General features: G+C 42.2%; 1 protein-coding gene across 5 annotated transcripts in view; it reads right to left on the bottom strand.

Moving 5' to 3' along the window:
• The window catches only part of GPD2 (glycerol-3-phosphate dehydrogenase 2), a 123,952-nt gene that overhangs the window by 23,590 nt on the left and 82,410 nt on the right, over positions 1-17,952 (bottom strand). For 3 of the 5 annotated variants that reach the window (XM_025199927.1, XM_025199930.1, XM_025199928.1), the window contains exons 9-16: positions 17,686-17,820; positions 17,229-17,404; positions 16,525-16,656; positions 16,164-16,322; positions 13,833-13,945; positions 13,643-13,721; positions 13,438-13,536; positions 1,705-1,826 (exon numbers count right to left, since the gene is read on the bottom strand). In XM_025199927.1, the coding sequence (XP_025055712.1) occupies positions 1,705-1,826; positions 13,438-13,536; positions 13,643-13,721; positions 13,833-13,945; positions 16,164-16,322; positions 16,525-16,656; positions 17,229-17,404; positions 17,686-17,820 (1,015 nt within the window). Of the gene's footprint in view, positions 1-470; positions 1,827-6,678; positions 8,351-13,437; positions 13,537-13,642; positions 13,722-13,832; positions 13,946-16,163; positions 16,323-16,524; positions 16,657-17,228; positions 17,405-17,685; positions 17,821-17,952 lie in introns of those variants that run through there. The other 2 variants (XM_006020366.3, XM_025199929.1) reach the window with 2 other exon arrangements.

Below are 17,952 nucleotides of genomic sequence, written 5' to 3' on the forward strand. Positions count from 1 at the left end.
GACTTTACAGAGACTAACTGCCATATATCTGTCTTGGACTAATAGATATACAATTATTTACAGAAGTTTAGGTGTTTTTCTCCTTTACTATTTTTAGATAGTCACCACTTTTCATAGGAGGGAACTTGCTAGAAGAAAAATTTCAAACAATGACACTTGTGCTTACTATTATCATCATAGATCGTAAGGAAATCTCCGCACTTATATAGTTTGCATAAAAGATATTTTCCCTTCTATTCTAAAAAAAGAAATATGTATTTTTTCAGTTTTGTAGTGTTGCAGAATATTACATTTTTTCCTTACAAAAATTTTAACATACAATTATGTGCAGATATTCTGGCACCTAATACTCAAGGCTTCTGGTTTGAGATGTAAACTGGCATCTATACTCAGAGAGAGAAACATCCATAAGATTATTCATATATTATCCTTTCCCCACAGTATATCAGGCAAAACATTTTGATCTGATCTTGATACCAATCCTAGTTAAAGCTAACAAAGAAAAAGTCACAAGGCAAACAGCCAGGTATGGCATATGTTGAGAATGGCTCAAATAAGTGGTCCAAAATTGGCTCTTAACTTTGCTTTTAATTTGCTGAAAAATAGCCTTTACACTTCTCAGGAAAGTCTGCTGGAATGCAAATTAACTTTCTTATTTCATGTAATGCTTGTGAATTTTACAAACATAAAAGTGGCAAAAAAGCGATAGTGCAAACACTATCACAGAGGTCTAGCTATTTTACATACATTCCGCATTTGTCTACAAGCACAAAAACAAACAGTACAAGAGACTTTACAACATGTGGCAACACTTGCCAGACCAAGCAATTTACTCAGGCCAGCAGACTTTTCACAAACATGGGGGAAGGAAAGGTGTACCCTTGCTTTTCCTCTAACTTATATTAAGCTATGATAAGACTTATTTTATTTTATTTTTTAGCAATTCTTCTTGTGGTTGTCCATTCTTATGCTTCCAAAACGTTACTGCTGGACATTAGTCTGGCAAACTATTGATGCCACTGAAATAACACAATGCTGAAAACAACTGAAAACTTCTATCTATAAATATCAATTTCCCAGTAGAACATTTAATTTACAAAATTCTCAAGCTAGTTCTTGCTACTCTTCTGATATCCTGGAAATGAACATTTGCCCTAAATAATTATTCCTATAAAAAGAAACAAACAAAAAACCCTAAAACAAACAAACAAACCAGGCACCACTTTGATACATGCAGTCTCTCTCTCTCTCTTTTTTTTTTTTTTTTTTTTTTTTTTTTTTTTTTTTAAAGATGTGACCCACTCTATGCATCTTTTTTTTTTCTTTTTAAGTATAAAGGATACCAAATTTTAATGAACAAGGCTGGTGGTGCATGTGCATGTCTGTATGCGTATGTGTGTGCATGCGCACACAAATCTTTTCCAGACAGCACTCTGAATTCCCACTAATAAATTCTACACCTAAAGCATGTTCAGTCCAAAAGGCCACATATTGAAGCATTAACAGCTGTTCAGAAAATGTTAATAAGGAAAAGATAAATGCACCAATGTACTTTTTGGAGAAGCGGCACTGAATGCCAGATACTGATCATGTTGAATAAGCAGAGACAAACTGAAAGCATTGGAATGTTTTTCCACACTGAGAGAAGCAGCTACACATATCCACTATCTTGTAGCTGTAAGCAGGTTTTGTAGTTAGACTCACAGTCCACCTCCACTTCGATCCACTGGAATTACAACTCTCTGATGTAGATTCTCTTCAGCAGTCTTCATAAGCACTGCAAGCCGGCTCCCAGAGACATAGCCCTTCTGAATAGCACTCATGAGCTTAAAGAAACAACATTTAGAACATATTATGAACTCTGCCAAATGTATTAGCCAGACAAGACATAAAGCCAAACAGGCTTAAGTCTTTTCTCCATCCAGCGGATTCCATCCACTGGAGTCTGCCAGGAGGGTAGCTGCTCTTTTTACTCATGTAGCTTATCTGTATTTGAAAGCAGGGTATACTGCACTGGTGTAATTCAGAGCTCATTTCTTATTTCCCTCCCTAGTTTAGAGGTCTGCATCAGAATCAGCTGGCTACTACCAACTGACGACAACTAACAACAATTTCTAGTGTAAACAATGCATGAGAGTTAATTATTTTATCTATGCCAGAAGCAAAGGCTATTACCCAAATACCAGTGCTGTGATTTTTGTATTTATTAAAACAAGATGGCATTACTGTTTTAAGCTTTGACGGTGAAGCCCTTTTATATACTGCTACCAATGATATCAGGGGGTGTTTTACATATGCCTGGGCTGCAAGAGCCATACAAGCATCTAATGTGCATTTGAAAGTAATGCTGAAGTAGCCAACCCACATGCTGGCTTTTCAAAGCCTTTTAATAAGGCTGAATACAGACGATAACTCACATATTTGATTATTTTTTTTAACCTGAAGAGAGTCATTTAGACAGAAGAAGGAGAATACAGATCTCAATCTACCACTGGCCCTACCTGGTACCCTTTTTCACTTAACTCCTCTTTTTGGAAGGGACAGCCTACTTAGCTTCCATAATTCTTTTAAATCCAAATTTCTTTATAGACTTTTAAAAACTAATTTGCTTTTAAGTCCTTGAAACTGGACTCTCAGCTCTATCTTAACGAACACACTCCAGTGCTACGAGTTTAGTTAATTCTTTTTTTTATCCAATGGATCAGATGAGCATTAGACTTGAAATTACATGCAGTCAGCTTGTAAAAGGCTAATCTGGAAAGCAATTGGCACTTACACCATATAATTTCTTACTCTTATGGAAAGCTACGTAGCCATTTTGTTTCAAATGTCTTCCCTTTTTACAAAGAGCTACTGCACATAGAAAAGGCCCCACACAAGCTTGGTAAACCTGAAGGACAACTGACTGCCAGGCAGCCAAAACTGGGGATGCTACAGTAGACTGGTAGGGGACAAATGGGGTTCAGCTGGGCTTTGCCTCCCCCAAAAGCTGAACTGTTCAGGGAAGATTCCCTAAACTGGGGGAAAGTGCTAGGGTGGGGATTCTCTCCCCCATCATGCAGCCTTAGGGAAGCAGTGCAAAAGAGCAGCCTCCCACCACATCCTCCTGCCGTCCTGAACAGCAGCAGAAGCAACTAAAAAGCAAGCATTCCCTCCTCTTCCTCACAGTCCCTTCATCCCAGTTCAGGCAGTCCTCTTACACTTTTGTCCCTTGCCCTATCTGTCAAACCCTGTCATCTCCTCAGTTTTCTTCCATTTAGTTTATCCCTACTGACAGTAAACTCACTAAAACAACAAACAAATGGGAACTAGCAGGGTGCCTCCTGCCATCACACTGTTCATTTTATGTTGCCATCCCATTTACTACCGCACACCTATCTCACCTACTTAGGCTGTGAAGCCCTTATGTCACAAAGCTTCCATCCCACTGGGCCACGTAAATAGAGGCAGTGCTGGATCTTTGACTAGTACCTCTTAAGCAAAACAAGATCTACAAATACACCAGTATGTACACAGGCCATGTTAAAAACCTGCCAGATCTTCAGTTGGAGTAAAATCAACAAGTTAAGAAAATGGTCCTAATATAAGACTGGCAGTCACTATCTGGTGACCAAATACAGTCCTTCTACCAGAGCTTGAAAACAGCCTGCAATTGTCAAAGCATCATATCCAGCACCCCCTCTTCCCCCTTACTGTTCTTGTATAACATTAGTATGTCAGGAAACCATGCAACATTCTTACTAATTGTATTTAGACCTGGGTGAAATATTTATAACAAATAGTTTAACTGATTAATTCAACTTCCTCTGCTAATATTCTCGTGGAATATATCTGTGAGCATCAAGATTTCCCTTCATTTTCTGCACAGTCTCTACAAGAATTCATTATTTGAGCTATATTCAGTGCTTGCGATTGGTCAGATGAGTCACATGCCAGGATTCTGCTCCCTACTTGGGAAAGTGAATAAGCATATTAGCACAAACTTTCACTCACTAAAATACAAATTCCCATCAATACCTGCACAAAAAGCTTTCCATGAACAGTAATATGCCAGTAAATTCCATATGATTATATTAAAGTTTTCAAGTAGGAAACACAAGAGTACCACAAATTTGACATAAACAAGCCTTTAAAGAAAACTTACTACCATTCACCATATTTACTTGAATAGAAGATGATCCTGATTATAGGACAGCCCCCCTGCCCCCCAATAATTAGATTCTCTATATGGAAAATTTATAAATTTGTTATAATTTTCCAAGTACAGAATCTAATTATTGGAGGTTTGCCTTGAATTTGTCCCACTCCCACTGCTACAGCAGGAAGTTAAATCTGGAGAGGTCAGAGCCCCTTTGCTCTCTGCTTCCCCTTAACTTTTGCCCCTGGCAACCCCTTTCCTCTCTCCTTATCAGATCCTGCTCTCCTTGAACATGAAGTGAGGAGCAAATTTGAAAGCAATAACCTTTAAATTAACATGGCTATAGCAATTTGCATACAGTACCCAGACACTTAATCCACCCACGATTGATCCATGTTGGGTTTTTTTTAAACTACTGCAAGTTTTAACACAGGTACTCCATAAATACACTTTTGAGCAGCACTTTGGCAGTTTTTTTGTTTGTTTTGTTTTAAACAGAAAATTTTTCATGTCCCAGGTCAAATCAGCCAAATCAGTTCCAAAACCGTTTGAATCATTCAAGAACCATATATGGCCCTGCTACTGGCAAGCATCTTCCACCCCAAACTGGGGCTTCAGATACTTCCAAATCCTTCGGCAGGTATCCTATGTTCAAGCCCACGTCTGGAGGCTTGGGGTTTGGATGCCCCTGACTTTCACTTGCCCCATATTTTCATATCACCACAGAAGCAAGCTAGGGAGGAGTCTCCCATTTCCAAAAAGTTGGCAGGTAGCCAAGATCCTCCCACTGGAAGCTGGCCAGTGGGAAGTTAACTATGAAGCTCTCATAGGGAGTCCTGTTCACAAGCAGACAGGGGTGCACCCTCCACTACACAGTGACATTTTAATTGCATTACCTCGGCCAGGGTATTTCCCCTGCAGCACTTTGGCACCTACTGATATGCATTAGTCCAAAGCCAAAGGTTCATGATTTACCACATAGCTTATTGGGCTGGGCCTCAGAGTCGACAGGATTTCAAGCCATGGTGATCACACAGCTCAGCACTGCCCAGTATGTGCGTGTACTCCAGATACCCCCCTCAAAGGATCCATGTGCTGATTAGCCCCGAGCCTCCCCACACACTCATGACTGGAACTCGATGTTCTTGTCACAAGTCCTGGAGTGCTTCAAAAATTTGTACGCAGATGAGGCACGGGGCATCCTAGTCTGGCTTTATCTCATTGAGGGCAGGACAACACTAATCATATGTGCCAAGCTAAAAGAGGAGGCGAAAGATGGATTCTGGGTGAACTGTTTGGGGCCCTGTTTGGTGATGTTTGCTAGGCATTTATGGCTGGTGAAGTAACAGGAATCATTGGGAATGGAAAAGAAGGGCACAGTTCAGCTGTGAGAGTAAAAGGGAAGTGAAAAATGGATACAATGCCATGGCTCACCATGACTTGAAAAAAAAAGTGTCAGCAGTGAGGGGGACTGGGTTTAATGAGTACTATCATATGTCTTATTCAAACGGACTGCACTAATTTAACCTGGCAGGGGAAATACCGTGATCACCAAAGTGGTTTTCCTACTGGTTGGGGAAGACCACGAATGTGGCAGGGGGTAGTACCTTGGCTGAGGTAATAAATAGTTAGCATCCGGCTTTCACTTCCAGTGGGAAGATCTCGCCTATATGCCAACTTCATGGAAATGGGAGACTCCTCCCTAGTGTGCTCCTGTGGCCATCTGGCTGAGGGCAAGTGAAACTCGGGGGCACCTGAACCCCAAGCCTCCAGGATTGGGCCTGAACACAGGATGCCCACCAAAGTATTTGGAAGTATCTGAAACCCCAGGCGAGGGTGGAAGATGCTTGCCGGTAGCAGGGCCACATATGGTTCTTGAATGACTCATAGATTTGGAATTGATTTGGCTGATTTGACTTGGGACATGATAAATTTTACTTTAAAAAAGAAAAAAGAAAAGAAAAGAAAGAAAAAGAAAAAAAATCTCAGCTTTTTTTGGCAAAGATCAAATGCAGCATTTTTGGCCCCAGAGTGATGGTGTCAGGGCTGGTTCTGGCCCTTCTGGTGCTGGTCTGGTATTGCAGTACCTGCATGCCAAGTTCCAGGTCCCTGGAATTTTTTTTAAGGGCTACACAAAAAAAAATGTTTCCATCAGCATGTTTGCTCAATATGGGCCATATGTTTTATAGTCACGGTCAGTGCCAGCTGCATTCAACTAGCTTCATACATGGTTTTCATTGCTGAGCAGATGCTGCTTTTGGCAGCAGTTTAACAATAGACAATGTATTTAGTAAGATGTCCTTGTATGTGATTTTGAGGGGCTTTCCCCCCCCCCAGCCAATTGGGGTGGAAAACGTCATCGTGTATTTAGGTAAATACGGTACTTTTCATATTCCCTTCGTGTGTGTGTGTGTGTGTACACACACACACACACACACACACACACGCGTATATACATACACACATTCACGTATTTATTTAAAGGATACGGTCCTTATGCTACATTTTAAAATGCAAAAGAGGGCAATATAGAAGGCACCACAAGGCGCATAGCTTTAAAAAGTAACTTAGAAATACACAAAGAGATCTGCCATTTCTATTTTGGAAGTATTAAACTATAGGACCACCTCTAAAGAGACTACTGAAAACAGTAAGTAAATCACAACAGGATCCATTGCTTGTTATTTCTATTTTTTAACTACAGTGTACTCAAACTAATCAAATTATACCATAAAATGTAGTCATAAAAGTAAAGAGTTTTCTATGTAAAATGCAAAGTCACATTTCTTCTTTTAAATTAAAGTTTCTTATGAAAAAAAAATTAAAAAGGAAGCTGTCTCCCAATTACCTGATTGTGGTGGGGGTTTTTTCCTGGTTGGTTTGTAGGGTTATATTTTTCCTTTTTTAAAAAAATTTATTCGTATAAAGACATAAGGCAGTTCTTAATTAAAAACAAAACATGCATTTTGTCACACAGCTGAACCACTCAGTTTCAGGTGAATAAATACTGCTTTTTTGTAATGCTGGACACAACCTGTGAAAATTTTCTGCATTTAGATTCAACAATGCTCCTCTTATCTACAGCTCATCTCGAGAGAGACAATTACCATTTCCTTTGCCTTGATCTTGTTTGTTTAACTTGACACAGTGAAGAAAGGGCTGACATTGACCAAAATCCCCAGCATTAATTTATCTCATGTTCGGCATTCATCATTGCCATGGTGCAGGAAAGACCTGGCAGTCATTTGAAATACCTGACCAAGAAAGACTCTACAAAAAACAAACCCAGCTAGCTGGAAATAAATAAATGGCTCGTTCAAGAGGAGTCAAATGGACAAACATTTTAGTTGTATCCTTATTGCCTTATTTTTTTTTAAAGCCTTGCAGAGAAAAGATGCACGGGCAACTGATGTTCATTGCTTCCTTTCCCGTACTCTGATACATTCCTCTTTACCTAAATCAGAAATTAAACAGGAACATACGAACTTGACAGTGAATGGGCCTTGACAGTGAATCTGCAGTTTCTCATCCTCAATGCTTTTAAATTGAAGTTTCTAATCAGTGCTTGCATTAGGAACATACAAATGACAGTGTTTGTACTGTGTAGTACAGGCCAAATTATGCCTTGAAATGCTGCTTGACTCTCACCAAATTTAGGGGAAGAAATATATGTTTATCTGGGGCAGAAGTCATCCCTGTCCTCTTGAAAAGGACCCTCAACAAACTGTAAGATACATTGTTTGAGTCTAACAGCAGTTATTTCTGCACAGAAGAAACTCCTTGCATTTTAGAGTTGCTTAAAAGTCAAGGGGTGTTTTGCTGTATTGCACTGAATCATGATGGCAAACAGCTTCTGATGACTCTTGGCAGTCTGGTGCCACCCAGGTGATGCTATTACTAAAGCACTCTATGGCATGTTGAGGAAATAGGAAAATCAGCGTAAGTCACTACAGACTTAGTCAAAAGTTTGTTTTGCTTTGCCCTGAAAATCTGCTTGGAGAGTTATCCCCCGGTTTTCCCCCAGTAGCATCCTTATCTCTCTGAAGACAGGAGTCCATGTGGAATTGCTGGCATAGGATGAAAACTTACAGAAACAAGCCAGCACTTGCCCCTTCCATGCCTACTCCACTTCCATCCTGCTAGTTAAAGGTCTCCTGGTCTTTCACACAAATAGAGGGGAACATATTCTTTCCTCTCCCTTACTTTAGCCTCCTTGTAGAAGGAAAAAAAGACAACAGAGAAGAGGTTATTAGGACAAATTTTCTTTCTAAACTCAGTTTGTCAATTATAGAAGGACTAGACCCACTTCCTCTTCTAGTATGTGACCTTTCTAATGCACCTTTATAGATTAACTAAACAGGATACATATATAGAGAGAGCACAAGCTTTCATGAATCCAAGTTCACTTCATCAGATGCTGTGAAAGGACAGCATAGTTCTATATGCATGTCTCCCTGTCTGTCTTTCTTTCTCTCTGTCTCCCTTATTTAATCAGTCTAAATGGCCAAGGATAGAAATTACACATCAACCAGTATAAGTGATTGGAAACTGGTTCAAATCTGTAACACAACAGAAGTTCAGTGCACGTAAACCACTTTCAGACGCCAAGTACAGTCAAAAAACCTAAGGCTGAATCAATTCAATCTTTGCACGGTTTTTTTAAACTGCATAGACTGAACCAATAAGCAAGTGAACTCACGTTCACTTTTCAAACAGGAAAGGCAGACAGACCTCTGCAGTGGCCGATACTAATAGCTGGGGAGCGCTAGAGCACGCCTCTCAGCCTGCTCGCCACAGCAGAGAGCTGAAGCCCTCGGATACCCCAAGCCATGTCCCCTCCACAGCTACCCTGTGGGCTAAGCAAGGTATCTTGGGGGGTATCTTCGAGAACTCCTGGCGCTCAGGTGAAGTGCCCAAAGATTGGGAGAAGGCCAATGTGGTGCCTATCTTCAACATAGGGAGGAAAGTAGATCCAGGGAACTACAGGCCTATCAGCCTGACCTCTATCCTGGGGAAGATCTTGGAAAAAATTATCAAAGGGACCATTCTTGACAAACTGGCTGATGGCAACATCCTGAGGGACAGTCAGCACGGGTTTGTTGCGGATAGATCTTGCCTGACCAATCTCATCTCCTTCTATGACCAGGTGACATATCACCTGGACAAGGGAGAAGAGATTGAAATCAATATATATGACTTTTAAAAAAGCCTTTAACCTGGTGTCCCATGATTTCCTCATAGAAAAATTAGCCAACTGTGGCTGTCGCTACATCACAGTCTGATGGCTGGGGAATTGGCTCCGAGGTCAGACCCAGAGAGTGGTAATCAATGGAAGTAAATCATCGTGGTGTACCATGACCAGTGGTTTCCCCCAAGGCTCCATCCTTGGGCCTATACTCTTTAACATCTTTATTAACAATTTAGAAATTGGTATCAGAAACAGACTGGCCATGTTCACAGATGACACCGAACTTTGGGGTAAAGCGTCCACACCCGAGGATAAGCTGGTGATCCAGGCTGACCTCGACAAGTTCACAAAATGGGCAGTGTCATAACCCAATGATTTTTAGTGCCTCGGCACGGTGGAATTTTCCCGCCACGAGAGTCTCTGTGCACAGCAAAAGTTTTCTGTTGCAACAGAAAACTCCGGTGCAAGAGAGTTCCCGCTATTCGTATGCAAATTTGTGTCCTACCATTGGCCAGTTCTAAATTATTCCTATGTGGCGGCTAGCGATTGGCTTGTTAGCCATTTAAAATTCTATGCGACTTCCGCCCAAGTCGGAGAACTTTGAGCACGCTGCAGAGTGACTTTGAAGATTCCTGACTCGTGGCTGAGCTGATCGATAGCCCAATCAACTATCGATTTGTCTCCCCGTCGCTGAGCGCCATCCCTCGACGTACCCTTTCCCTGCCGGCCTGGTTCGTGTACGGATTCGCTGGCCTGAGCCTTGCCAGCTGGAGCAACTCGCGTAGTTGTTTAAGCGACCGGACCACCTGCATCGCGGCTACTAGCGGCGTAAGTAAAGCTTTTTTGCAACCAATACGCTTTGTCTGCCTCTCCATTCACCAGCCCGCCCAACAACCGAGTAATTTCTAGATCACCTCCAGTCGGACCCGGCCGTCTGAGACAGGCAGATGAAAGCCTGATGGCATCCAACACCGAAAAATGCATGGTACTCCACCTTGGGGAAAGAAACCCGCAGCATGCTTATAGGCTCGGCAGTGCTACACTTGGTACACCACGGGACTTGGGGGTCATGACTGACCACAAGATGAATATGAGCCACCAATGCGATGTCGCAGCTGGTAAAGCAAAAAAACTCTGGCTTGCATCTATAGATGTTTCTCAAGCAAATCCCAGGATGTCATCTTCCCACTGTACTCGGCCTTGGTGAGGCCACAGCTGGAGTACTGCATTCAATTCTGGGCTCGACAATTTAAAAAGTATGTGGAAAAGCTTGAGAGAGTCCAGAGGAGAGCCACACGTATGATCAGAGGGCAGGAGAACAGGCCCTATCATGAGAGGCTGAGCCATGGGACTCTTCAGCCTGGAGAAGCTCAGGCTCAGGGGTGACTTGGTGGCAGTCTATAAGTACATAAAGGGTGTGCATTAGCATCTGGGGGAACACCTGTTCACCAGAGCACCCAGGGGATGACAAGGTCCAACGGTCACAAACTTCTGCAAGACTGTTTCAGGCTGGACATAAGGAAAAGCTTCTTTACTGCCTGAGCCCCCAAGGCCTGGAACAGACACCCCCCAGAGGTGGTGCAAGCACCTACTCTGGACTCTTTTAAGAAACATTTGGACATCTATCTTGCTGGGATCCTTTGAGCCTAGCTGACTTCCTGCCCCTGGGGCAGGGGGCTGGACTCGATCTCCCGAGGACCCTTCCAGCCCTAATGTCTATGAAATCTATGAAACAGCCCAGAAGGAAGGGAGGGGAAGTTGGAACTGAGGGCTTTACTCTGTCTCCCCTTCCCCCACGCCTCCCCCTCCCCAGCTTGGAATGGTGCTGGAATCTCCCAGCTATGCCCCCTTCTCAGTCTCCCAGCCAGCTGAGGCAGCAGGGGGGGAAATCTGCACCTGAGCTTGGCTCTGCCCCCTGAGGTGGAAGCCAGGAGTCATGCCCCCTCCTCAGCCTGGGGCTGGCTGAGGGGGAGGAGAAGGAAAACCCGTAGCAGGGGCTTGGCTTTGCCCCCAGAGCTGGGAGCCAGGAGTCATGCCCAGTCCTCAGCCTCCAGCCTGGATGCAGGGAAGCTGCAGCGGGGATTGACTCCGTGCCCACCTCAGAGCTGGGAGCAGGGCTGGAGTCCCCCAGTCACACCCTCTTCTCAGCCTCTGGGTGGGCTGAGGGGAGAGGGTGCAGGGGGGGGGTCTAGGCTCTGCTACCCCAGAGCAAAGAGGCACATCCCTTCTCCACCTCCAGGTTAGCTGAAGGAAGGAGGATGGAGAAGCCTGCAGCAGGGCCTTGGCTCCACCCCCCAGAGCCCCCTCAGCTAAGAAAGGGGTGGAGCAAGGTGACTCCTCCCCTGTTCCCAGCTCTGTGGGGAAGAGCCAAGCCCTGGTGCTGGGTTTTCCCCACTTCCCAGCCAGCCCAGAGGCAGAGAAGGGGGAGAGGTGCCCAACTCCTGGCTCTGGGGGGGGGCAGAGTCAAGCCCCCACTGCAACTGTGCCCCCCCCAGGCCTGCAACACCTGGCTGGCAGTCTGCTGCTGAGCTAGAGGGTTGAGTTTTTCCCCCTCGCCCCCTCCTCAGCCACCCAGATGAGTGATAGTGCTCTGGCTAGGGAACAGAAGGGCAGGGCAGACAGCACAGCCCAGCACTGCAAAGCATCGTGGGATGCTGGGGGACTGTAAGTTAACTTGAACCAAGAAGGGATCTGGGACAGAAGTTCCATAAACTAGCTTGACCTAAATCAGTTAAGTCTGGTACAGCATCCAACCAGGTTTATCTTAAACCAGGTTTGGCCATTTTGAAAGTGTTTGAAGTGCATGGAGTTTCTGTTCTGTTACAGGTTTAAACCAGTTTCTGATTTCTCAAACTGGTTTATGTGCAATTTCTGTCCCAAGCCAAAGTGGCCGAAACAGGTTTAAGATAAAAGTGGATGGATATAGTATCAGACTTAATTGATTTAAGTTAAGCCAGTTTATCAAACTTCTGTCCCAGATTCCCTGCATATTCAAGTTAACTCAGTCACCCAGCATCCCATGATGCTTTGCACCTCCCCCACAAACCCTCCCTCACAGGGTGGGTGAGCTAGCTTTGACCCAAATTGTCTGCTCCAGCTGAGCAGGGAGGTGTGCTCTAGTGCCCCCTGGCTTTTGGCCTGGGCTGCTGCAGGCATGTGGCTGCATTTGCGGAACCAAAAGTGATTCCAGAAATGCGAAGATTAAATTGATTCAGCCTTGGACTTTTTGACTGTCTGTACTTAGCCTAAAGGTATGCATCTACCCTGCCTTCTAATTAACTCCAGACTAACATGGCTAACTACCTCCTCACCTTTCTTACTCTCATGGGCACCAATAATTACAGTGGATTCTATGAGGCTACGATTTTAAACTTAAAGCTTGTCTTCACTGTAAGTTACAAACTTGAGCTAGCTTATCGCTTGTTCAACAAAAGTAACGAGATCTACCACACTCCAAAGCTACTCAAGCCAGACTACTTTTATTAACAGAACACAGGGCATTTATACATGTGCTCCAGCGGGGGGGAGGGGGGGGGGCAGGTGCTTTAATCAGAGTGGCTCCAAAAGCCCCTCTAATTAAAGCGCCTGGAGCGTCTTGTATATCAGCGTCCCCATGCTGAAAAGTGGCAGCAGGGGTGCTTTAACTAAAGCTCGTCAAATTGCGGCTCCCTTTGCTCTAATCAAGTTGGGGAAAATTCTTCCCCCCCACTTCAGATTGATGATTGTAATACTTACATATCTCTGCTTGGGCTGGCCACAGTGTACCTGGATTTGAATTTGACCATGTACAGGTGTCAGCACTATTCAAGCAGCAACATTAGTAAGCATGCATAGGGCATCTGGGCTAATAAGTACATAGTCTTTGGAGCAAAGGAAATTATGTGAACAATACAGATACTACATTTAGGCAATTGCTTAGCATTTTTCATGGTGACCAAATTCATTGCCCACATGCAGGCAAGGTAAATTAGTATGAAAATCAGATGTACAAATGCTACATCTAGCTTTAATAAATCCTTTCCAGCCATCTATAAAATAAGACAGCTATACAGAGTAAAGGGGAGATATTCCTTTGTCGTCTTCATCATGATTCCAAATACAAAATACTCACCTGTAAAAACTCATCGAGTTCCACCTGCCCATTTTTGTTTAAATCCACTTCATTTAAAATATCGTGAAGTGTATTTTCATCAATTTGAATACTGATGCTCTAAATAAAGAAGGAAAAAAGGCAAATCAACTGGATTAATTAAACACTATTTCAGTCATCCTGGGCAATTTAGATAAGAATTCAAAAATCACAAGAGAAATGTTACCTCTAAGACACGTTGGACATCCAGTATGGTAATAAATCCTTTATTTTCTTTATCAAACATGTGGAATCTCTTCTTATATCTGCAATATAGGTTTATTACTGAAATGGAGCTGCACTCTAAAGAAAGATAGAATTTTTATTCCCAGAATCAAGGGGGGAAGGGGATAAAAGGTCAACTTGTGCTTATTTACCTTTCAATATCCGAAGGTACAAGACTGATTTCAGAACTGTCCGTTAATTGCTCTGATTTTGCCTTATATCCCATTTCATAGTACAGAAACTTTTTCGCAGCTGCAAGTTCTTCCTACAACAAGAAAAAACTTCAGTTCTAAACAACAAATACTTAGTTACTACGCTGTTTAAATGAAAGGAGCCCATAAATTAAAATTTCTTGTCCTTGGAGGAATTCAACAGTTGATTGGCAAAAATCACTTAGAGGGGGATAAGATAATTAAGATTAGGTGATACTTGATGTTTTCACTGGATCTCTAGAACATTGGACAAGTGTTGTTTGTCAGTTGATAATTATGCTGAGAGATATGGAATGTAAACATTTTTAGGGTCATACGTGGGCTCACAATGAAGCAGCAAAACTACACATGCACATCAGGACCATGAATGACACTTAATTTACCGAGTTGATGTCTTACAGTTGTAAATGACCCATTATGATTCTAAATGATCAATCAGGTATATCAAACAAAGCTGACATGCTAGCCTCTTCACATAGCAGAATGTAGAATGAAGCAGAATGTTTTGGCATTAAGTGTGAATTGCTCGGTTCAATTTTTAGGATAGAGGGTCTGGCATTTTTTTTTTTTTTTTTTTTTTTTTAAACTAAACAACAACACTATGTCTCAAATATATAAATTTAATATAGTTGCATACAGTTTTATTCTACAACTATAGATATACTTCTGTAGCATTTTCAATAGCATGTTCACCAGTTTGCCATAAAAGAAAAGTCAGTTAACTGGCTTACTCAATACACTACAGATTATGTATAATGGCATGCAAAAATATGCTGGAGCCATCATTTAGCAAAGATGTACTCAACTTTTAAGCATAAAGGAAAACCCTCTGAACTTTCTGGAGCTACTTACAAGCTTCAGGTTAAACAGTCTAGTCACACTTTGCTGGACTGGGATTTAATTTAGCCTTGAATGCAATGACCTCATCCCCAGGACTGTACTTAAGGAGTGATATGCTAAGCAACAAAGTGCACTAAGGACAGCCTGGGCACTGCCCACCTGGCCTGCCTGTTGAAAAGGTTGAGCACCACTGTACTAGACTATTATGAAAATAGACCATGTACATAGAAATGAAAATTACAATCTCAAGATGCTCCATCCTTGGTTACAGAAACTGTATTTTATACAGAAGTATTTGAAAAATGAGCCATGATCATGCAACTACTGACTGCACACAATACATAGAAGGGTCAGAATTAAAACTGCCTATACAACCTCAACACTGACATTTCCTCAGTTAGGACCCTTTTGTGTTAACACCCTAACATTCTTCCGATTTAATCTTTGAGCAGTTTTCTAGAGATCCTAACTTCTACCAATTCACTAATTATCATAGAGGACCCAATCCTGACTGTACCTCCTCCCCCCACCCCTTTTCAAAATCCTAGATCTGCCCCTGAATTCTCTCTCTTTCTCTCTATGTCCATTTAGCTGAGAAGAGTAAAGCAGGCTCTTTTCAGAATTTTCACGCAACTTTTGACAAGCTAGGCAGCAATATGAATAAGCAACAAAAAGCTTTCCATTCTTTCTAGCAAACTCCTCGAGAGTATTTTCAAGTTCTGCCTATAACAGAAATAAGAGAGTGAGGATCAATTCTGGACATTCTGCTTGGATACAGTTTCAACTACTGTTCTCCCTCCTTGTGAAAGAGCATTGAAAAAAAACCCATACCACATTAAGAGCGAAATCCTAAAAAGGTGCTGGGAACTTGTATCTGACACTGGAGACAATGAAAACGAAGGATGTTTCACACCTTGCAGGCCCAGACTCCAAGTCACCAGATCTCAATGACTGCCCAGGAGGATTCAGGGAAAAGAGACTAATAGGAGATTATTTTAGGGCAGTAGTGGCATCAAGCTCCATTTCATAACCAGTCTTGTGAGACAGGAGACACAGGGAGGTAAGGGAGACATCAAAGAACCATAAGCAGCATGCCTCTTCTCAGCAAAGCCAACCCAGTTGTTACAAACCCCATCATGAAGAAAGTACTTTAGGGAACAGACTGAAACCACAAAACTTGCTTTCACTTCAACTTAAGCAGCTGTGAAGCACAGGTCTTTTTAGACCAATCAAAACTTGTTTGATAGCTATTTTTATAGCTAATAGCTATAACTACTGTAACTGTGGTATACAGGCATATACCAAAAGATTATTCTTTCAGGAAACAGATTTCATTTATAGTTTTCTCAGTCAACCAATTTAGATGTTTGCTTGTTAAGATGGAAACTAGTTAAGAAATATAAAATTCCAGCTGTAAGGTGCCCTTTGTACCTTTTTCCACTGTTCACTCCAATTAAGTTCCTTCCCCATGATATCAACAATTCTTGGTAGGGCTTCATCAGCAGCCTGCACATTCAGGAAGGCCAGGCGAGTACGACGCGAGATCATATCGACTACAGTGCAGGCGTACTCTTTTACACCATATATCACCTAGGATATTAAAATAAAAGGTAAAAACTCAAAAAGACAACACAAGATACTGCCTGGTTGGGCATGGAAAAATAAACTGAACTATTTGGGAGCAAAGTTAGATAGGACAAGCATCAGTATATGGGGGGTGGGGGAGGAGAGAAGAGAAGGTTTGCAAGAATGTGGCACACAATTACGGAAAGGATCATAGCTTTTCACATACCTCTGCTTCAATATATGGAAATTCGGACACAAGACGTTTTCCAACAATAGGCCACCTCTTGCCAGTAACCTGGGCTATTTTGGCCACCTCAAAAGCCTTGTCACCATATGTAGAAGCAAGATGCTGAGCCACCTACGGAATTGAGAGCAAATTTAGACGTTTATATCCCAGGAGTTTCTGAAACACAGATGAATACATGTAAACTATCTTGTCAGTTCTCCCAGTGCATGTAACAAATAGTCCAAGGAGGCTATTAGATTTTGATTGTGTGGGTGGAAACTACTTGTGTTGTGAATGCTTAGACCAGCACTAACACTACTATGCATGTATCAATGTAACGGTGACTAATGACACTTCAGCTCCTTTCTGCTACTGTGATCACATTTGAAGAATAGATTTTGTTGGGCTTGAGATGCCCAAGACTGGTGTTGTCACACATGTTTCAAAAGCAGAACTCATAGTTTCAAGTTTATGATGAATCTGGGATAAAGAACGTGCATGTTTTTTAATGATCCAGTAGCGAAGAAGGCAAAGGACTAGAACCTCGCTCACATACAATTATGGTAGGTTTTCCCTGATTAAATAATACAGCCTTATCGGATTTAAAATCCCCTACTACAGGTGATAGCGTGACTAGACTTTTATTTATAAAAGGTTATTTATAACTGTAATTAATTTACTGAATTGAAATAGAAATAGCTTACCTCACTTTCAAGTCCATAATCCTGGACCAGTCTAATGTAAAGAGTAGGACTCCAGTCTTTTGCCCCCTGTAATAAAAGTCCTACTGTCTTACTGGAGCCTGCCATGAGATTGTGAGCCTGGACAGCAGCATCAATGGTATCCTGTGCCATGGAGCGATAGGTTGTCCATTTCCCACCTATAAGCAATTTATTTACTTGGTTAGGTTTCTGTTTTTATATGTCAATAAAAAATGTGGGTGGTTGCAGTTGCTGGACTTCACCTTTGTACTGCTTCATTACTGGACTCTTGCTCCTGACTGGACTTGAATCAGCAATTCACTTATTCAGAAAGAATACCACTTATTTTTAAATATGGCTTACTCCCTCAAATTCTTGTAATAATATTCATTTATTATTAATTAAATACAGAGAATCCTAAAAAAGCCACACGAGAAACATTGAAATGGTTTACCAGTACCTGCTATGGTTACAAGGCCACTGTCACTGACAGCAACAATGTGATTCCGAGATATTGACTGCGTGTCTTTAGAGTTCGGATCTGTGACCAGGGGACGAATGCCACTCCATGCTGCCAAGACATCTCCTCTTCTCACTGTTGTTGGGAACCAAACAACAGCCAAACAGAATTAGAACGTAATCCCTAAGGATTCCATTTCTGATTAAAGGCAATTATTTCATTTCCTTAAAGTTACTCTGGCACAAATATTTACATCTGTTCTCCCCA

Source organism: Alligator sinensis, unplaced genomic scaffold (genome assembly GCF_000455745.1).
Source record: "Alligator sinensis unplaced genomic scaffold, ASM45574v1 scaffold389_1, whole genome shotgun sequence".
Lineage (NCBI taxonomy): Eukaryota > Metazoa > Chordata > Crocodylia > Alligatoridae > Alligator > Alligator sinensis.